Source organism: Gopherus evgoodei, chromosome 2, assembly GCF_007399415.2.
Source record: "Gopherus evgoodei ecotype Sinaloan lineage chromosome 2, rGopEvg1_v1.p, whole genome shotgun sequence".
Lineage (NCBI taxonomy): Eukaryota > Metazoa > Chordata > Testudines > Testudinidae > Gopherus > Gopherus evgoodei.
The window spans coordinates 27,411,951-27,434,927 of record NC_044323.1 but is presented as its reverse complement, the minus strand read 5'-3'; the positions used below and the strand labels follow the sequence as shown (position 1 = coordinate 27,434,927).

The 22,977-nt window shown below is 43.3% G+C and overlaps 1 protein-coding gene across 11 annotated transcripts in view; it reads right to left on the bottom strand.

Annotated features, from left to right (window-relative positions):
* PARD3 (par-3 family cell polarity regulator) overlaps positions 1-22,977 on the bottom strand; it is a 648,004-nt gene that overhangs the window by 562,147 nt on the left and 62,880 nt on the right. For all 11 annotated transcript variants that reach the window (XM_030550179.1, XM_030550184.1, XM_030550177.1 and 8 more), the window contains exon 2: positions 4,152-4,253. In XM_030550179.1, coding sequence (XP_030406039.1) covers positions 4,152-4,253 — 102 coding nt within the window. The remainder of the gene's footprint in view (positions 1-4,151; positions 4,254-22,977) is intronic.

Genomic DNA, 22,977 nt, shown 5'->3' with positions numbered 1-22,977 from the left:
AGAGCTAGGCTAACACGAGTTTACATTTTATCAGCATGTTGTGATAAGCTAAAGTAACTGCAAATGAATTGAATAGATTAGAGTTGGAAAAAAAAACAAAAGTACTCTCTTGCGAAATATAGCTCCATAAAAAGTCTCCAACATTGCTAACTTTCTCATCATCATGGTAATGTAGTTTAATGTGAATGTCAAATTGATATGCTGTCTAAATTAGACTGAATCATGCAGCTTCTATTTTTATGTTAAAATCACTAACATTGAAGTTGTAGTTTCAAAAGAGGAAAAAAATAACCTAAGCACACAATTAACATTCTTAAGTATATCCCTCCCTGTCCCCCATATATATATTCAGGGTTGTTTTTAACATTTCAAATCACTCCAGAGAGAGTCCACTACCACCAATCTAGTCCATTTTATTAAGGTACAAAATAAACCAGAGGATAAGAGGGATGGTGAAAAAGATAAAATAAGACTGTCCTAACAAGCTGCATTTTAATGGGAAAAGGACCATCACTAGGACATGTCTTTTTTCATTCCACTTGTAGCAGCTGCGGTCTATAAGGATCTTTGTATGCATTTATAGCATAACAATTTTTCCATGGAGACACTGGAACTGAAGCAAACATTCTTCACATTACTCCTGGAATTTAGGTTATTTCACTGAAGTAGCTGCCCCTGCATAACATTTAATGCATTTACAATTAAGGCTCCTAAAGAATGTACAGCCCTTAATTGTTTTATATTCTGTTCTAGAATCATTACATACTTTGTAGCAGAGTTTTGCAAGATAAAAGACTTTACAAAAACTTGTATAATGTTTTATATGTATGGCTGCTTAGTTAAAATTAGACTTTTAATAAACTGAAGATATGCAATTTTAGAGCAACAATTAAAATTAAGAAAAATGCAATGCTGCCATTTTAAAGATGATTCCTATGTATAGTGACTAAAGTGAAATCCCTGCAAGTTGCACGGGCCCTTTTTAAAAGACACCATAATAGAGGCCCAACTTCAATGTATACCCCAAATTAAGAAACATAGTAAAAGAACTGAAAAAGAGCCATCGTGGCTTAACAACCATGTAAAAGAAGCAGTGAGAGATAAAAAGACTTCCTTTAAAAAGTGGAAGTCAAATCCTAGTGAGGCAAATAGAAAGGAGCACAAACACTGCCAGCTTAAGTGCAAGAATGTAATAAGAAAAGCCAGAGAGGAGTTTGAAGAACCGCTAGCCAAAAACTCCAAAGGTAATAACAAAATGTTTTTTAAGTACATCAGAAGCAGGAAGCCTGCTAAACAACCAGTGGGGCCCCTTGACGATCAAAATACAAAAGGTGCACTTAAAGACGATAAAATCATTGCGGAGAAACTAAATGGATTCTTTGCTTCAGTCTTCACGGCTGAGGATGTTAGGGAGATTCCCAAACCTGAACTAGCTTTTGTAGGTGACAAATCTGAGGAACTGTCACAGATTGAAGTGTCACTAGAGGAGGTTTTGGAATGAATTGATAAACTCAACATTAACAAGTCACCAGGACCAGATGGCATTCACCCAAGAGTTCTGAAAGAACTCAAATATGAAGTTGCGGAACTATTAACTAAGGTTTGTAACCTGTCCTTTAAATCGGCTTCGGTACCCAATGACTGGAAGTTAGCTAATGTAACGCCAATATTTAAAAAGGGCTCTCGAGGTGATCCCGGCAATTACAGATGGGTAAGTCTAACGTTGGTACCGGGCAAATCAGCCGAAACAATAGTTAAGAATAAAATTGTCAGACACTGTCATAAACAGATAACTAAGGGTTAATGTTCTTTTACCTGTAAAGGGGTAACAACAGTAACCTGAAACACCTGAACAGAGGACCAATCAGGAAACAAGACTTTTTCAAATCTGGGTGGAGGGAAGTTTTGGGTGTGAGTTCTTTGTTCTTTGTCTTGGGTCTGACCCTCTCGGCTCTGAGCGCGATTTTTCTACCTCCAGGCTTTCTAATCTTCTGTTTCTAAGTTGTAAGTACAAGGATAGTAAGACAATAGGTTTATATTGGTTTTTTTGTATTTACATGTGTGTAGTTGCTGGAGTATATTCTTTTTGGATAAGGCTGTTTATTCATTTTTCTTTTAAGCAATTGACCCTGTATAGTGTCACCTGGATACAGAGACTATGTTTAATGTCTTTTTCTTTCTTTTTTTTATATAAAGCTTTCTCTTTAAGACCTGTTGGAGTTTTTCTTTAGTGGGGACTCCAGGGAATTGAGTTTGCAGCTCACTAGGGAATTGGTGGGAGGAAGACGTCAGGGGGAAAATCTCTTTGTGTTAGATTTACTAAGCCTGACTTTGCATACCCTCTGGGTGAGGGGGAGAGATTAGATCTCTCGGTACTTGTGTTTCCAGGACTGGAAGCAGGGAATCTCCTAGGGTCGTCCAGGGAGGGGAGCCTGGGAGAAAGTAACAAGGAAACAAGGGGAGGGGGTTGTTTCCCTTTGTTGTAAGACTCAAGGCATCTGAGACTTGGGATCCCCCACGGAAGGTTTTGGGGAGACCACAGTGAGCTAGGCACTGTATAATTCCTAGCTGGTGGCAGCCGTACCAGGTCCAAGCCGGTAACTAAGCTTGGAGATTTTCATGCTAACACCCATATTTTGGACGCTAAGGTCCAGATCTGGGAAGAAATGTTATGACAGACTCATAGAAAAACAAACTGTTGAGCAGTAGTCAACATGGTTTCTGTAAAGGGAAATCGTGTCTTACTAATCTATTAGAGTTCTTTGAAGGGGTCAACAAACATGTGGATAAGGGGGATCCAGTGGACATAGTGTACTTAGATTTCCAGAAAGCCTTTGACAAGGTCCCTCACCAAAGGCTGTTACGTAAATTAAGCTGTCATGGGATAAAAGGGAAGGTCCTTTCATGGACTGAGAACTGGTTAGAAGACAGGGAACAAAGGGTAGGAATTAATGGTAAATTCTCAGAATGGAGAGGGGTAACTAGTGGTGTTCCCCAAGGGTCAGTCCTAGGACAAATCCTATTCAATTTATTCATAAATGATCTGGAGAAAGGGGTAAACAGTGAGGTGGCAAAGTTTGCAGATGATACTAAACTACTCAAGATACTTAAGACCAAAGCAGATTGTGAAGAACTTCAAAAAGATCTCACAAAACTAAGTGATTGGGCAACAAAATGGCAAATGAAATTTAATGTGGATAAATGTAAAGTAATGCACATTGGAAAAAATAACCCCAACTATACATACAATATGATGGGGGCTAATTTAGCTACAACGAGTCAGGAAAAAGATCTTGGCATCATCGTGGATAGTTCTCTGAATCTGTCCACGCAGTGCGCAGAGGCGGTCAAAAAAGCAAACAAGATGTTAGGAATCATTAAAAAGGGGATAGAGAATAAGACTGAGAATATATTATTGCCCTTATATACATCCATGGTATGCCCACATCTAGAATACTGTGTACAGATGTGGTCTCCTCACCTCAAAAAAGATATTCTAGCACTAGAAAAGGTTCAGAAAAGGGCAACTAAAATGATTAGGGGTTTGGAGAGGGTCCTATATGAGGAAAGATTACAGAGGCTAGGCCTCTTCAGCTTGGAAAAGAGGAGACTAAGGGGGGATATGATAGAGGTATATCAAATCGTGAGTGATGTAGAGAAAGTGGATAAGGAAAAGTTATTTACTTGTTCCCATAATACAAGAACTAGGGGTCACCAAATGACATTAATAGGTAGCAGGTTTAAAACAAATAAAAGGAAGTTCTTCTTCACACAGCACACAGTCAACTTGTGGAACTCCTTACCTGAAGAGGTTGTGAAGGCTGAGACTATAACAATGTTTAAAAGGGAACTGGATAAATTCATGGTGGCTAAGTCCATAAATGGCTATTAGCCAGGATGGGTAAGGAATGGTGTCCCTAGCCTCTGTCTGTCAGAGGATGGAGATGGATGGCAGGAGAGAGATCACTTGATCATTGCCTGTTAGCTTCACTCCCTCTGGGGCATCTGGCATTGGCCACTGTCGGTAGACAGATATTGGGCTAGATGGACCTTTGGTCTGACTCGGTATGGCCGTTCTTATGTTAAATATAAAACATGGCGTATTAACAGGCAGTGAACCCTGAGCCTGTTTAAGAACAGTCTGTACTCACTCTGTCTTTGTCATCAGCTACGTCACAAAGTGTGTCATCAAGGTCTAGGATTCCTCCATCCCCATGCTCCAGGCGATGTACTTGTATCCAGTAGTTTGGATCCTGTACGCAAAGGAAAAGGATCCATCAGATATTTCAAGTACATATCGGTAAAAAGATACTTCCCAAACAGTCAACATGCCCAGTCCTATACTTACTGAAGTTAATGGTAAAGTTTTCATTCAGATTCAAGTCCTGTACACCTCTACTCCAATATAACACGGTCCTCGGGAGCCAAAAATCCCTACTGCGTTATAGGTAAAACCCCGTGGCATTAGGGCTGTAGCGGTGATTTAAAGAGCCTAGGGTTCCAGGCATGGGGAGCCCGGGCCCTTTAAATCGCCACCCAAGCCCCACTGCCAGAGCCCCGGGGTAGCAGTGGCAGGGCTCCGATAGTGATTTAAAGGGCCTAGGGCTCCCCACAGTGGTCAGAGCTCTGAGTCCTTTAAAGCGCTGCTGGAGCCCCAGGGTAGTAGCAGCAGGGCTCCAGTGGCAATTTAAAGAGCCCTGGGCTCCAGGCGCTGTGGGGAGCCCGGGCCCTTTAAATCGCTGTCCAAGCCCTGCTGCAGCAGCTCCAGGGTAGCAGCAGCAGGGCTCCAGTGGTGATTTAAAGAGCTCCAGGCTCCGGCCACTGTGGGGAGCCCAGGCCCTTTAAATCACCAGCCGAGCCTCGCTGCCACAGCTCCAGGGTAGCAGCAGCAGCAGGGCTCCAGCAGTGATTTATAGGACCCGGGGCTGCCCGCAGGAGCCAGTGCCCTGGGCCCTTTAAAGCGCCACCCAAGCTCTGCTGCCGGACCCCCGGGGTCTCCACGCTATATGCAAACCTGTGTTATATTGAGTCATGTTATATCAAGGTAGAGCTGTACATAAAACTTTTGACCCTCGTACACAAGTGAATTATGTAAAGCAGAAGATTTTTCTTTCTGATAGCATCAGTGTTTCTATGGTCCCAATTACTGTAGTATCTGAGCACCTTACACCACTACTGTAGGATGGGGCATGATAGTACTGCCCTGTCTTAGAACAGCATTTTTAGGTGACAGAAAAATTTCAGAAATGTCTCCTCAGACTGAAGTAGTCCAAGCACTTCGGTCAACAGGCCCCTATAAAGAGAAACTCTCTATATACACCAATACAATTCATCAAAAAACCTTTCAGAGACAGCACGTCAATCCCCAACAATGTTGTTTCACATATTATTGCTATGCAAGACATGTATGTCTCTCATGTTTATAGATTCTGTATTTTGAAGGAACGATACCATAATTTACCAACAAATGGGGACATAGGCTTCCACAACTTCCCCCACTCTTGTACCATATAAGCAGAATCAGAAGAATGGTACTGCATCAATAGAGGTACACACCCATTTCCCCACAGACACCTACTGTACTGAGCCTGAATTACTACATTTGTTATTCTAAGAGAGATCATTTTTATAGTGAAAAATTCTATTATGGCCACAGAGGGCTGACATGACATAATATCTAAGTCTTTTTTTGCATCTTAGGGCTTGGCTACACTGGAGAGTTGCAGCACTGGTGATGGGTTTACAGCGCTGCAACTTACTCGCCGTCCACACTTGCAAGGCACATACAGCACTGCATCTCCCTGGCTGCAGCTCTCTGTACTCCTGCTCTGCCTGGGGTATAACGATTGCAGTGCTGGTGATGCACCGTTGCTCCACCAGTGTGGCCATCAAAAGTGCTGTAATTGGCCTCCAGAGGTATTCGGAGGTATCCCAGAATGCCTGTTCAGGCACTCTGCTCATCAGTTCGCACTCTGCTGCCCGGGCCTCAGGTGATCCGCCCTTGAAATGCCCTGGGAATTTTAAAAATCCCCTTTCTGTTTGCTCAGCCAGGTGTGGAGTGCAATCAGTGAATCTTTCCAGGTGACCATGCCTCCACGCGCCAAACGAGCCCCAGCATGGAGCAATGGCAAGTTGCTGGACCTCATCAGTGTTTGGGGTGAGAAAGCTGTGCAGTCACAGCTGCGCTCCAGCCATAGGAATTACGATACCTATGGGCAGATCTCAAGGGCCATGCTGAAAAGGGAACATGACCGGGACGCGGTGCGGTGCAGTGCAGGGTTAAAGTGAAGGAGCTGCGGAGTGCCTATTGCAAAGCCCGCGAGGGAAACTGCCGCTCCGGCGCTGCCCCCACGACCTGCCGTTTTTACAAGGGGCTGGACACGATACTTGGGGGTGACCCCACTGCCAATCCGACGACCACGATGGACACTTCAGAGCGAGGGGGGGGAAGGAGGAAACCGATAGTGAGGGTACTGGGGTGGGGGGAGACACCCCAGAGTCCCAGGACGCATGCATCCAGGAGCTCTTCTCAAGCCAGGAGGAAGGTAGCCAGTCGCAGCAGCTGGCACTTGGTGGAGGACAAGTAGAGGAGCGGGTTACCGGTAAGCAGCTTTTATTTTCAGGATGGAAATGTTTCGGGAGAGGAGCGGGGCTTAGGGCTGCATGCGTGCATGCTTAGACGTGGAACAGCCCATTGAGGTGATCTATCACGTTGCAGTAACTGGCCTCAGTATCTCTTCTAAAGTTTCAGCCAGAGCGTGGGCAATGCACTTGCGCAAGTTTATAGGGAGAGCCACTGTGGTCCTTGTCCCACTCAGGCTAACGCGTCCGCGCCACTGTGCCGCGAGGGGTGGGGGGACCATTGCTGCACACACGCAAGCTGCATAGGGGCCAGGGCGGAATCCGCATTGCTGTAGAAGACCCTCCCGCTCTTACCAGGTGACCCGCAGCAGCGAGATATCTTCCAGGATTAACTCCTGTGGAAAATGTTGGGAGACTGCTCAGTGTAGATGCCCCCTGAAGCAGTTTGCTTTCCCCAATGCACAGAAACCCCTGCACATCCCTGAAGCAATCAGTCCCCCTTACTCACCATTTCGTGGCTCCTGTGGGTTATGTGCGCTCTGTTTGGTATGGGAAAAGTATGCTAAAGTGAAGACTGTAAACTCCTTCACTGTGTGGGAATAACTGTCTGGGTGAGATTATAAACAATGCAGCCTCTGTTAACTGTTGCCATTTTTGCCTTTTGAAAAGTGTCCTTCACTACTCGACTGCCCGTATCATCCACTGCTCAGAGGCTACAAAACCTCAGGAAGAAGCTGCGAAAAACCAAACAAGACATGCTAAAAGCAGTTATGGATTACTCTGCCAGAGACAGTAAAAAACTGCAGGACTGGAGGGAAAGGAAAGCAGGATCCGCCAGAGAAACGCAGCGGCTAAGAAGAAAAGTACAAAGCAGCCGATAAGCATCCTGGCGCGCCAAGCAGACTCTATCCAGGCGCTCGTAGCCATGCAGGCAGAGCACTACCATGCCGGCTCCTCCCCGTCCCAAAGCTCTTTCCCTTGTGCCCCACTGTCAGCTCCAAATCCCCTTCCCCAGCATCCAGGTTCTTACCACCACCAGCTGCCCCTAACACCTGTACGTTCACCAACCAGCCCTAAGAACTACGACCCTTACCCTCTGCATTCAACCCCCATCACCATGCAGTATTTTCATCCTGAAGTGCAGCAGTCATTACACAGCACTCCAGACAGGACATATTCAAACCTGTGACTGTACAGTTCACCACCCCACCCCCCTGCCCTTTAAAGTTCCCAAAATGTTGTGTGTCTGTCAAGAAAGTTATTTTCTTTTCAATAAATGAATTCTTGGATTTGAAAACAGTATTTATTATTGCAGAAAGTGAAAGATACCGGAGCCCAGGAAAGAAACAGACACTGCAAATCATTTTAGGAAAAACAGATTCCTACTAACATGGTAACCACTGCACTTCACTCCCGTGCAAGGTACCAAACATTACTGTTGGTTTTCAGCCTCAAATTCCTCCCTCAAGGCATCTCTAATCCTTGTAGCCCTGTGCTGGGCCCCTCTAGTAGCTCTGCTCTCTGGCTGTGCAAATTCAGCCTCCAGGTGTTGAACCTCGGAGGTCCATTCCTGACTGAATGTTTCACCCTTCCCTTCACAAATATTATGGAGGGTACAGCACATGGATATAACCGGGGGATGCTGCTTTCCCCCAAGTCTAGCTTCCCATACAGAGATCACCAGCGCCCTTTTAAACAGCCAAAAGCACACTCCACAGTCATTCAGCACCGGCTCAGCCTGTAGTTGAACCGATCCTTGCTCCTGTCAAGCTTCCCTGTATATGGTTTCATGAGCCAAGGCATTAACGGGTAAGTGGGGTCTCCAAGGATCACAATGGGCATAGCGGGGTCCCCTACTGTGATCTCGTGGTCTGGGAAAAAGTCCTGGCCTGCATCTTCCTGAACAGGCCACTGTTCCAAAAGATGCGTGCATCATGCACCTTTCCAGGCCAGCCTGTGTCAATGAAACGCCCATGGTGATCCACAAGCACCTGGAGAACCAAAGAGAAATACCCCTTCCGATTAATGTACTCGGATGCTAGGTGGGGTGGTGCTAGAATAGGAATATGCGTCCCATCTATCGCCCCTCCACAGTTAGGGAAACCCATTTGTGCAAAGCCATCCACAATGTCCTGCACGTTCCCCAAGTCACGGTTCTTCTTAGCAGGATCCAATTAATGGCCCTGCAAACTTGCATCAACATGATTCCAATGGTCGACTTTCCCACTCCAAACTGGTTTGCGACCGATCGGTAGCTGTCTGAAGTTGCCAGCTTCCAGATTGCAATAGCCACCTGCTTCTCCACTGACAGGGCAGCTCTCAATCTCATGTCCTTGTGCCGCAGGGTGGGGGCGAGCTCAACACACAGTCCCATGAAAGTGGCTTTTCTCATCCAAGAGTTCTGCAGCCACTGCTTGTCATCCCAGACTTCCATGACGATGTGATCCCATCACTCAGTGCTTGTTTCCTGAGCCCAAAATCAGCGTTCCAAGGTGCTGAGCAGTTCCGTGAATGCCACAAGCAATTTAGTGTCATACGCGTCAGGCGACTCGATATCATCGTCGGACTCCTCACTGTCACTTTGGAGCTGAAGGAATAGCTGAACTGCCAAACGTGCTGGCGAGACTCATCAGCATACTCCTCAGCAGCTCGGGCTCCATTTCCCACAGAAATTGCGCTGCACATAAACCGTTGGGAGAGTCACAATGGCGCCAAACGTGGAGGGAAAAACAGTGACTGCTGGGATGTGAAGCAATGCATCATGGGGCTATGGGATAGGAAGCCAAATGACCCGCACCCGTCCATCTCCTTCCCACAACCCATGGCGCCAAAATGGGACGAGGTGCTCTGTGGGATAGCTGCCCATAATGCACCACTCCCAACAGCGCTGCAAATGCTGCAAATGTGGCCACACTGCAGCTCTTTCCCTACACAGCTGTATGAAGACAGCTGTAACTCCCAGCGCTGTACAGCTGCAAGTGTAGCCATACCCTTAAGCTAGCCCACCTGCGTAACAATGACAACACTCTGAGCTGTTGTTCAATGTCTAACATTAGGACAAATTCAATACATTTCATACGGTGGACAGTTTTCAAAACTGAGTAATGGGTTTGGGTGCCTCAATTTTGGGGGACCCAATATATTACACCTTAAAGAGACCTGATTTTCAGAAAGTACTGACCACCCATCTTTTAAACATGAAATACTTAAAAGGGGTCTCAAGACAGGCCCCAAAAACTAGGGCATCCAAAAGCTTGTCTTATAGCAGGAATGGACTAAATATTTTATGAACACATCTCAAAATTCCTGTGGTATCATCCACCACTTAAATGAAGGAAACAAAGCACATGTTTTCACAAAAATCTCTCAAAATGTTTTAATAGCTCTGGGTTTCCCAGTCATAATGTCTGTTCTGCATCTGGCTTAATCAGATTGTAAGGTCTTTGAGGTTGGGGCTGTCTCTAGGTTGTATCTTGTCCATGCCAAGGGCACTGTCGGTCCTGAACGAACAAATAACGATAACATTACTAGGCAGTGGGTCACAACTCTGTTATACATGGATCTTACATCAAGAGCATGTATTACACAGTCTCTGACTGAGATCAGGGATACCGTGGAATTTTTTAAACAGAGGCTGTTTTTCAGGTTAACTGCTGGAGCATATGAGGTTTCAAAAGGACTTATCCTCAGCCACATTACCTCAACTTCCCAATTGGATTTTTGAATAATTAAAATTGTGAATTACCATTAACTTTCACCTCAAGTTGCCTACAAAATATTAAAAGTTGAACTACTGCAGTTCAAATTACCAGTTTTTCAAACTCAAAGCTACACTGCTACCAACAGGGAGAAAGGTACAAGGCAAAAATCACTGATGTGTGGGAGGCAGAGGTCTTGGAAGAAGGGCTTTTTTCTCATTTTCATATGTAAAGGACTGGAGCTGGGGAGGCAGGAATGCCATCCCCACCCACATATCCCCTGTTTTAACATGGTGTGGGGCCAAAATATTTGAGAGGAGATTTTTCTTACAAGGTAGAAAGAAATGCTATTAAGCAAGCGCTTTTACTGGAAAAATAGCCACCACTCTCTCCGTTACACTTCCATTTCTGTTTTCCTTTGCTGTAATGTATTGATTCCCATCCTTCTTTGTCCTCTAGGTCAGTGCTTCTCAAAGCGGTGGTCCGCGGACAGGTCATCAGCTGCTGGTCCTCAGCGAGTTTCCTCATAAGAGCGTCGAACAGGATAATAATATGGCACCAGTCCCTGCACATTGGAAAAAAAATTGCCGGTCCCCCACATCAGATAGCTTGAGAAGTACTGCTCTAGGTCTCCATTGCCATACCCCACGTTCCCTTCCTTTGCCGCCTCAAAAGGCTACAAAGAACTTTATTAGTAACACAATCTAGCCTGCCCTCATGCACAGTAGCACAAACACAACATGCATAGGCCTTGGTTTCATGCCGCTGCTGCCACTGCCACAGGGAAAGGGGTACTTTGAACAGATATAACCTAAATTTAAAAGATCTCTACATCTTTGGCTCCCTATCCCAAAGATCAGATTTTAGAATTGTATTTTGTCAAATGCTATTCTTCTCAGAAATGTAATCCCAGTTAGTGATCTTAAAATCTTTATTAACTATTAAATGCAAAAACATTTCACAAAAAACATTCTTGAAGCCAGAATATACTGTTCCTGCAGTTTTGACTAAGGGCTAGTCTACACTGGCAATGCTAAAGCGCTGACACCACAGTGCTCTAATGTGGCTTGTGAGGTCGCAGCACAGCGCTCTAAAAAACCACCTCCACAAGGGGCATAGCCACCAGCGCTGGTAAACTGTCTACACTGGTGCTTTACAGCGCTGAAACTTGGTGCACTCAGGGGGGTGTTTTTTCACACACCTAAGCAAGAAAGTCCAGCGCAGTAAATTGCCACTGTAGACAAGCCCTGATCTACCAAACACACAGTTTCCCCCTTATTGTAACTGCACTAGTGACATCATCACTTATACAAAATGAAGTTTTCTACAAGTACTAGCTCAACATACCACATCACTACTGTGAGGTACAGGGCTTTGGACAATACTGACAAACACTATACCATCATTTTTATAGCTGTTTAATTAACAAATATCAGCATTTTCTCATATCATCATAAAATGTACCAGAAACACAATTTTTACACTTGCAAAAATGAACGTAACACTTTCTGTTTAGAGAAACAATACACAACAAGGCAACATTCCCTCCTCCCTAGCTCCACCCCCCATTTGGCAGGGCAATACCAAGTTATAGGGATATTTCCATATACAACCTAACATTTTAAATATTGAGTTGACCCAACTGAAATACTCAACCAGAAAAGCTTTTAATATCAGCCAAGTGCAACAAGATTTAGCTAAAACTGTGTATACATATAAAACTTAATGGACAAATTTTAGACCAGATTATATATACAGATTAGAGAGTTTCTACATTAAGATTGTGACCTACTTTTCCTTCTGTTTGTGAAAGGAGATGAAAATACTTCATTCCTATGTAATTTGTCTATATATCGAAAATTCTACAGTAAACAGGAGAGCTCAAGTTTGCTTTAAATTCTTCTCTGAAATTACTTTATGGAAAAAAAAACACTCCTGGTTGCTATTGGACCTTTTGGGACACATACACCCGGAAGTGATTATACCGAAGAGTATTCATGTGTGCTTTTGTTTAATTTGAGCATGTAATGTTTCACTGTTTATAAAAAGATCAGGCAAAGCTATCAGCTTATACACACTGTCCTCATGTTCCTATCTGGCAAGCTCTAGAACAAAGTCCAAATAAAACATACCATTGTAAACTCAACTTTCAAACCAGTAAACAGTAGGGAAGACAGTTTCTCATCTCACATCCCACTATGCAAAGCATCTCTATCTCTGGTATCTGAAAAAACACTGTCACAGGATTGAATACAAATAGCTGGGTTTTTAAGGCTTGACAGAATTGACAGGCTACAATAAGGTTTACACTTCAAAACATAACAAGTCACTTATTACAATGACTCATTACCTCAGCTCAAAGACTCAACTGGGATTTGAGATATAAGCCAAACTTTATTGCAATCTGGAAATGAGAAAGAACTATTTTACAGCGAACAAGAACCGACCTGCCTCTTCAACTCTATCATCTGAAGCCTAACTGTTCTTGGAAAAATCGCTTAACCTCTCTAGCCTCTGCTTCCTGTCTGTAAAATGGGGATATTACAGACAGGGAACAGATGCAAGAGTGGCTAAATCCACACGGACAGCCAGCATTAAGCTAAACTCTGGTATTTCTGGAGGTTTATCCTGTTCTCAGACAGTTTGCACGTTAATAAAAGGGCAACACAGCAAACACACAAAATTACAGGATCCATAATGGAATGACATCATCAAAAACACAATTGCTTCCCTTATGCTACATCATATGCCCAACCTACACAGCTAAGATACAAGCTGCATTCTTCTGCCAATCAGCAAGTATTTCATTTTTAAAAAGTGCTTTTCTCTTCTGTGAGAAATGTCAAAGAAAAAAAACTTAATTTCATGCACCGCATATATTTTATAGTTTACTCCACAAAACCTGAGCTGAGTCTATTATGGCTCTTCCCGTTTAACAAGTCACTAACACAAAATATAGGTCAGGAAGACTAAACAAGGAATACCTAAAATGAGTTTGGCAAGAGCTTACACAGACAAGATCTGCTAAGTAAATATGAAACAACAATAAACCTTTTCATTTAAGTTTTCTCTATACCAGGTGGAGACAGTCATTTCTCGATTCTCCTTTGCTCCCTGTGATTACTCCACATTTTACAAGGTTTATCTACATGACTTTTGAGCAATGGAAAAGATTGTAGTTTCCAGAAATAGATACCACCAAATGAAAACACAAAATCCTACCACCATTGAACTCTGTGAGTAACTGAAATCTAGAGCTGAGTCTTTGGCAATGGTCTCTATCTATATTATACAGCAGACTAAACAAACAACTGGTCCAAAAACCTCAGCTTCGTAAATATTCAAAACCTGGATATAAATGATGTAGCTTGAGCCCATCTATAGTATTTACTACCTTCAAAAGACACTAGACCAGTGGTTCTCAAACTCGGTTGCGATCCCATTTTAATGGGGTCACCAGGGCTGGTGTTATATTTGATGGGGCTCGGGGCTGAAACCAAATCTGAGACCCACTTCCCAGGGCTCAAGCCCTCAAGCTTTGGCACCCCCCAGGGCAGCGGTGCTTGTGCTTTGCCCCCCCTGCCCAAGATGGTGGGGCTTAGGCTTCGGTCCCCCTTCCCAGGGTCGTGTAATAGTTTTGGTTGCCAGAAATGGGTCACAGTGCAATGAAGTTTGAGAAACCCTGCACTAGACTAAATTCTGCATTCAGTTGCACTCAAATACAATTTCACTCTCTTCAGCATGACTGCAAGTGTGACGCTGCATATCTTGACTAACTATGGGTTTCATTCACAGCTAGGGAACAACACTGAGTATTTCTTATCTAATGTTAATAAAACACCTCCAAAGTAAATTATTGGAAGAATTACTGAAAATATTATTTTAGCTTAGATGGAAGACTTATTGGACCATAACCTGGCCTTCAGCACTCAGTGAGTTTTCATAGCAAGTGGCAAACCCTTCTGATCAGTCCTTTGGGACACTCTGAAAGGCATTTTGTGTCATCGTATGTCTGGGTTACAGTGAATAAGCAAGAAGCACTACAGCATAGTGTCCTAAAATGAAATCTCTCCAATTAGAGATTCCTCCAGTAGTGACTCTTGAAGCTTTACTCTGCTCAGCCCACATGGAAAGTGATTTTTTACCCAGGACAATTAAGTACGCAGGAATTCTATTACAAATCAGCTAACACCAATGCTGCAATAAAAATTCTCAAGGTGCTCCATTCTGAACGTATACAGACATCTGATGTGTGTTTATCAGGCTGTGTGTCACATTATTTGCTATGTATAAAAAATACATCTATAAAAGATTATGATTTAAAGCTTTCCTGCTGCAATACCTAGACCAAATAAGCCCTTTTTTAAAAAACTGAAAGACGGTGAAGATGCAAATACATGGAAACTGAAGTGGAAATGCCACTGTTTAAAATGGACCAATACCAAGAACTAAATATATTTTAAAATGGTATTTAGAAAATTGTTTAAGAAATTTTCTCAGGAAAATATTTTTAAAGCAATATCTACTTAGAGACAATTACAATTTTACACATATGGCTACTCAGCACAATAATATTTTGGTGAAAGTTTAAATTTAATTCTTTGAAATAGAATTAGGTTTTTTTAAATTCATACTTAGCTACTCAGAACTACGATTTTTAGAACTCTGACAATGATATTCACTCACTAATTGATACTAACCTCAGAGTTCAATGAATTTTTTAAGTTTTCAACACAACAGGTATCAAGTTAAATTTTATTACAGCAACAGATTAAATTATACTGCTCTAGAACAATTTAGTTCTTTTGGGAAGGGTAAATCAGTAAGGTGCAATTATTTTGTAAAAGCTATGTGGATGTTTTTAGCATAGTTCAAACAATGTGCAGATCTGGCCAGTTCACTTCACTCAATTCAAGGGCATCGGTAATGCTAAACTTGAAATTCAATGCAATAATACAGTCGTGTAATCATTGCATCACACTCCTCAAGTCTAAGCAAGTCAGTTCTTCTGTTTTCTGTGTACCCCACCCAGTTACATATTCTACCTAGCTGTGCTCTGAAAATTACTTAAATTTTACATTTTTAAACACTTCACTTTCCACCTCAGAGTTTTTCTATAATTAAAGAAGATAAATATTTTGTTAAGTGAACACAAGAACAGATAGTCCCACAAAGCTAGAAAGTGGTTTATATTTTGTTTATTCCACATTGATTACATAGAAAAATAAGACACTCAGGATAACCTGAGAATGCCATCACTGTAAGTAACCTTGTACTATTTTATGACTAAATGATTGTACTCTCCCAGATAATGGAAAAAAGAACCATATGCAGAGGATAGAATATATAGGAAAAAGCAATGGAAATTATGTCTGCTAACGGCATAGAAAGTGATTTCCTACTCCTTTAGTTCTAAATATTTGTATGTACTGTTTTCATAAAAGTCTATCCTTTCCAAAAGAGTACAAAGGAGTACAATGGGATTTCTAGTCGTGAAGGAAAGTTACTGTAAAACTGCTTGTTTTCTGGAATATTTTTAATTCAACCTGTTCAAGAGGAAGGCAATTACAGCTTCTCAGTTCAGAAAATGATACCTGTGTTGGGACAACAGAAATAAGTTTCCTAAGACTTCCCAGTTTAAAGCATTTTATTGTGACTTTCACAACATGTACAAGTTTTAAAAACAATCTAATCTCAGTCTTCCCTTTATTAATATACTTACTTTTTCATATGATGCTCATTGCTGTATTATCTCATCATGACATCAGCATACTGTTCCTTCCAATACATACAGAGGTATATTCCATAGTATATTTGCATAATTAAAACAAAATGCTTCCTGGTTGTTAAAATGTCTTGAGATGACCAGCAGAGAGCAGCATTTGCATTACTGCTCACTCACTGCTAAGAGAAATTCCAACACTTCTTTCAGACCATAGGAACCCATGCCTACTGACTCCTCCATCTCGGAGCTGGCAGCAGCCCTATCAGCTGCCACTACAACTGCTAGCTTATTTATCTGGAAACAAACTAAACTAGATCCTTTTAAGATGTAGTCACATTGACTCCATGCTTTCAGATCAACACCAACTGGGATCAAACTTTCAAATGTAACCTTTAATGTGGGTGACTGGTTTTCCAAGGCAATTAGCATCTACTTATCAAATTGAAATCAATGGCAGATGATCAAAATTTCTGAAAAGCAGATTGAAAATTTGAAAATTGTAGGAACCCAAAATTAGATGTCATTTATTAAAATAAAGCCATTAGAATTTGTGTGCATTGTCAATATTACCCTTATAAAAGTGTGACTTTTTTAATATTAAATGTCCTTGCATCAACTAATTCTTGTCTGAAATTACTGGGGATTTTCTTATATACAACAACAACTTCAGAAAGAGTTAGAATGTTTTAGAGGTTTCAAATTTCCAATTCTATTAATGATTGCTTTACTTTTACAATACTTCAAATAGTAAATGCAAGCACATTTTTCTAATAGCTGTTTAAAATTGTCTGGAATGTAAGAATACATTACATACTGTGCTATTATCTGCACTATTCCTGAATATTTTCACAACAGATAACACTTTTATGGCAAAAGCGCACATACATTAAAAACAACACAAAATAATCAGCCTGGAGTGTGTACCAGAACTATCTGTTCAACAACATAGCACAAAAGAAACCACAAACATTGAAGAACGGTAACAGGCTGAACTGAAAATAATGGTTAATTTAAAAACTATAATACATCTGAAAATTTGCCAATAAGTTTATTCATTTCCATGTCTACCTCTGTTCTATGGGAGGGAACTTTCAGAACCAACTTTCAGGTGCCAAAGAAAAGCCACAAACAGCTTTTAATATCAGATGGATTCTAACTATTTTCCACAGCCCAACAACCTAGCAAGAGCAAATATTATAGTTCAAATTACATCTCATTTACTTCGTATCTCTGATGGAATTCCAAATAAGACCCACCGTGCAACAAATACTTCAGCTGCAAGAAGAAAAAGTTTACGCATGTGTAAGCATTCAACAATAGGAGAACACATCAATCTCTCTGGTCATTCAATAACAGACCTCAAAGTGGAAATTCTTCAACAAAAAAAACTTCAAAAACAGACTCCAATGTGATGCTGCAGAACTGGAATTAATTGGCAAACTAGATAGCATCAGATTAGGTCTGAATAAAAACTGGGAGTGGTTGGGTCATTACAAAACCTAAACTTAATTTCCCCAATACTAATTTCTCCCTATGGATACTCACACCTTCTTGTCAACTGTCTGTAATGGGCCACTTTCTTACCACTTCAAAAGTTATTTCTCCTCCTTTGGTATCCTGCTGTTAATTGAGTTCTCTTGTTAGACTGACTTAACACTTGGTAAAGTAACCCACATCCTTTCATGTATTTATACCTGCTCCTGTATCTTTTACTCCATACATCTGATGAAGTGGGTTCTAGCCCATGGAAGCTTATTCCCAAATAAACGTGTTAGTCTCTAAGGTGCCACAAGGACTCTTTTTGCATTCAGCAATAGTTATTTCAACATAAGCACACTGAACTGCTCTCTGAAGACTTAACTCTACAAGATGGGGAACTTTAATGGGAGTTCGAGGTGCTCACACACATCATAGAACAGCCATTCTCAAATGGTGGTGTGAGGGGGGACCTGATATGTGAGCTGGTGGCTGTGACCTCTAAAATCCCTGGGCCACCAGGACCCTGTGAGGGTCCTGCTCAAGGGCAGGAAAGACCAGCTCACTGACTTCCCCTTTTCCGACTGCTGATTCTATCCCTCACTCCCACCTCCCAATCCTAGAGCTGCTCCTTACGCCCTGTCTCATGCACCATTTGGCTCCAAAACAAGTGAAGTGGGGAGCTTCAAGAACCTATGGAGCAAATCTTCTTAACTCTCAGAGCTGAGCACTGCACAAACACAGGGGAAAGCAAAGAGGACTGAGAGACCCTTTCACTCCATGGCATCAACCAAATCTCGCCTCTTCATCTTCTACGATCTGTAACCCACAAAATGGTCAAAAAATTATTCTTTGGATTTGGGGATATGGTGGACTGTGGGATGAATTTCTGGGCATTTTTGTACATTGTGGATGAAAAAATTGGAGTTCCACGGCTTTAGGAGAAACTCCAAGAGAAATTCCGGCACCCTGCCACATCAGCATATTTTTTCTTTTTACACAAGTATATGTACTTTTTTTTTTTTGCACACACACACAGGCTGCATAACACTTCCCACTACTACCTGTGAATGGCAGCAATATTTAATACTAAGTAAGCTCTGCTTAGTGGAACATGTTCTTTTCTTTGTAGACAAAATCTGATGGCTTTCCTACTTCACTGTGATGACTTCATACAATGAAAGGCCATCAAAGTGGAAATTTGGATATCTGGGCTATGTCACATTTCTAAAAATGAACACAGAAGGCGAAGAAGGTATTATTTATGGAACAGAAAGTAATGCTAATTTTTCCCTCCATATTCACTTTCAACAGTAACAATAAATTACTTTTTAATTTTTCACATTACACTGACAGTTTCAATGCTCATTACAAAATTAGTGCTTATTCATTTTCTCATGTTAAACAACATACATTGATCATTAGCCCATTTCAGAACTAGATCTGTGCCTAAAAACATAACACAATCCACTGAATTGAACTGGCAGTCATGGTCAATTAACTGGTTATTCCTTGGATCTCATTTTAATAGCAAGAAGTCCTAATTTAAAATGCTAAGTTTACTTTGGCTGGTAAAGGGCATTCAGGCATGGTGTCTGACTTTTACAGATTATCAAATATATATAAACCTACTCACTCTTGTGTAGAAGACAGACTCCACACAATTAATGATTTCTTAAACTGCTTCTCTTGCTCACTTGGGATCAACATTTGAATATATTCTTATTTCCCACCCAACAGCATTAACTAAAAATACAGACTGTCCCTCAAGCAAAATTTTATCGAGTTCTCAGTCTGACTTGGAGCTTTGGATTTTCATCCACTCCTTCTTTATGGGGCGTACGGTCAAGTGGATAAGGTAGGGGTGGGCAAACTTTTTTGCCCGAGGGCCACATCTAGGTGGTAAAATCGCATGCAGGGCCATGAGTGTAAGGCTAGGGCAGAAGGGTGGGAAGGTGTGCAGGAAGGGGCTCACGGTAAAGGGTTGGGGCACAGGAGAGGTGTAGAGTGTACAACGCGGCTCAAAGCAGGAGGTTGGGGTGCAGGGAGTGGTGCGGAGTGCGGCATGGGCTCAGGGAAGATGGCTCAGGGCAGGGCGCTAAGGTGCAGGGAGGGGTGCGGAGTACAGCATGGTTTCAGGGCAGGGGGTTAAGGTGCAGCAGGAGGCTCAAGGCAGGAGGCTGGGGTGCAGGGAGGGGTGCGGAGTACAGCATGGTTTCAGGGCAGGGGGTTAAGGTGCAGCAGGGGGCTCAGAGCAGGAGATTGGGGTGCAGGATGGGTGCGGCGGGGGGTTGGGATGCAGGATGGGTGCGTCGTGCGGCAGGGGTTGGGGTGTGGGAGGGGACTCACGGCAGGGGGTTGAGGTGCAGGAGGGGTGTGGAGTGCGGAATCGGCTCAGGGTAAGTAACTCAGGGGGTTGCGGTGTGGCAGGAGGCTCAGGGCAGGAGGTTAGGGTGCAGGATAGGTGTGGGGTGCGGCAGGGGGGTGGGGTGCCGGATGGGTGTGGGGTGTATGGGGGGCTCAAGGCAAGAGGTTGGGATGCACAGAGGGGTGCAGAGTGCGGCAGGTAAATCAGGGCAGGGGGTGAGGTGCAGCAGGGGGCTCAGAGCAGGGGGTTGGGGTGCAAGATGGGTGCGGGGTGCAGCAGGGGGTTGGGGTGTGGGAGGAGTTCAGGGTGTGGGCTCCAGCACGGCGCCACTTACCTGGAGTGGCTCCGAGGTAGCAGTGGGGCTAAGGCAGGCTCCCTGCCTGCCCTGGCCCCGTGCCCCTCATGGAAGCAGCCAGCACAACAACTCTGTGGCGGCGGGGGCGGGGCAGGGGGCACCACACACTGCCCTCACCTGCAGGTACCTCCCCTGAAGCTCCCATTGGCCACGGTTCCCTGGTCCCAGCCAATTGGAGCTACGGGGGGGAAGGGTGCCTGCAGGCAAGGGCAGTGCATGGAGCCATCTGCCCCCCCCCCTACCTCTGGGGCCACAGGGATGTGGTACCGGCCACTTCCAGGAGCAGCACGGGGCCAGGGGGCCTGCCTTAGCTCTGCAGCACCACAGGAGTAGCAATCCCATGGGCTGGATCCAAAGCCCTGATGGGCCAAATCCAGCCCACAGGCTGTAGTTTGCCCACCCCTGGGATAAGGCATGAGTCTAACAGTCAAGAGACTGGATTCTATTCTTAGCTCTGCAGCTAAACTTGCTGCATGACCCTGGAGAAGTCACTTCACTTCTCTGGGTGTTAGTTTTCTCATCTATAGAATGGGAATAAGACGTACCCTGCATTGTAAAGCACTTTGAGTTCTAAGGACAAAATATGCTATAGAAAAACTAAGTAGTACTAACAACTATTTTCACAGCATACAAATCTCAACCGAGAGGAACAATGCGATTTTTTATACAGAACAATCTAAAATCACTGAAGTGCTACTGAACACAGCAAACTAGGATTCTATGAAAGACTATGTTACAATGTTTCTGGTCTCCTTCCACCTACACAAACATCCCAGAACATGCTATTACCATCTCTAAGAAAGCACCAAACTGAACCAAAAATATGAAAGAAGCAGAGGAAAGCTATGAAATATTTTCCGGTATTAGAATATAAATGGCAGGAAGCTTGTGTTAACTAACTACTAAGGCCCTACCAAATTCACAGTGTATTTTGGTCAATTTCTGAGTCACGGGGTTTTTAATAATCATAAATTTCATGATTTCAGCTATTTAAATCTAAAATTTCACTGTGTTTTAACTGTACGGGTCCTGAGCCAAAAAAGAACAAGTTGTGGGGGGTGGTCACAAGATTATTGTAGAGAGGTTGCGGTACTGCTTCTGAGCTGCTGCCTTCAGAGCTGAGTGCCCAGCCAACAGCTGCCACTCTCTGGCTGCCCAGCTCTGAGGGCAGTGCAGAAGTAAGAGTGATACTCCCTGCCCCCTGAAACTCCCTTTTGGGTCAGCGCCGCCAATTTGAGAAATACTTGTTCCCCCCATGAAATCTGTATAGTATAGTATAAAAGCACACAAAAGACCAGATTTCATGAGTGGGGTGGGGAAAGAGACCAGATTTCATGGTCCATGCAGTGTTTTTCCATGGCCATGAATTTGGTAGGGCCCTATTAATAATGAAGGGTAAAGCAGGAAGCTTTGCTGGGGGAAAAGGTTGACACATTGTACTTACCATGAATACTAAAATTATCTTAATTTAAATCTTGGAAGATTGTGTTATTGAAAGCGAAAAATAGCTTTTTTCCAAACACTTGAGTAAAAATTGAGTGCAATAATTTCTCCTTTAAAAAACTAAACAGAAAACTCTCCACCGCCCGACCCATCACACACACACACACACACACACACACACTCTCTTACTTCTCATGCATGTCACTTTGGGGGAGGGGAAGGGAGAAATACAGGTAAGTAGATGACCTGACTCTCATGAAACTTGGAAACTACCTTGGGTCTGAATCTGGGGTAGAGGTGTAGCAAGACTTTTTCTTTATAGAAGGTAATATGGTGGGCCAACTCCCTGTTCACTGATTCTTCTGGACAACGTTATAGCTATCAGAAAGGCCACCTTCATGGACAGATGGGTCATAGAGCATGTAGTTAATGGCTCAAAGGGAGTCTTAGTGAGAGATGATGGAATGAAATTAAGGGCTTATTGAGGTATGATCATCACTGATGGACAGGATCTGAGAATCCCCTTCAAAATCTATTTGTGATAGTGTGCATGAAAATCATACTGTTATCCACTGGAGGATGGAAAACGCTGATTGCTTCTAAATGCACCTATAGGGAACTGAATGCAAGACCTGAAAGACTTTAGGGTGAGGAGATTCTAACTTGCACAGAGAAACACTCTATTTAGCCGCATAACAGCTTCTTGTAGAACCTTTTCCACTTTGGTTAAGGATGGATTGCACAGTCTTGGAACACGAGCATTCTATCTCCAATGCCCACCCAAACATCAGACTGAGTTGCAGACCCCAGACTGTGATGTGTGATCTGGCCCTGGTGTTGTATTAGAAGGCCTGTGGATGTTCATGGATGTTTCACTAAGAGCTTCAACAGATCTGTGATCCACAACTGTCTTAAGCAGTTGGGCAGGATGGGGATGACTAAAACTTTGTCTCAGCGTATCTTCCACAAAACCTGTGGTATCAAAGGAATTGGAAGGAAAAAAACACCCCACATGACCCTTCCACAACATCAGCAGGACATCTCCCAAGGAGTCTCTGCCTAAGGCTGCTCTGGACTGGTGACGAGGAACTTTCCTGTTCACCTATGAGTAAGGCTACGTTTTGATCTCAGATATTTTTAGTAAATGTCACGGACAGGTCACAGGCAGTAAAAAAAATTGGTAGCCCATGACCTGTCCATGACTTGTACTATATACCCCTGACTAAATCGGGGGGTGCTTGGGGGGAGGACAGCGTGGCGGGGGACACAGGTGCTGGGGGGGGGGCGGCGGCAGCACATGGCCCTGTACCCCTGCTGGTGCTTGGTGGTG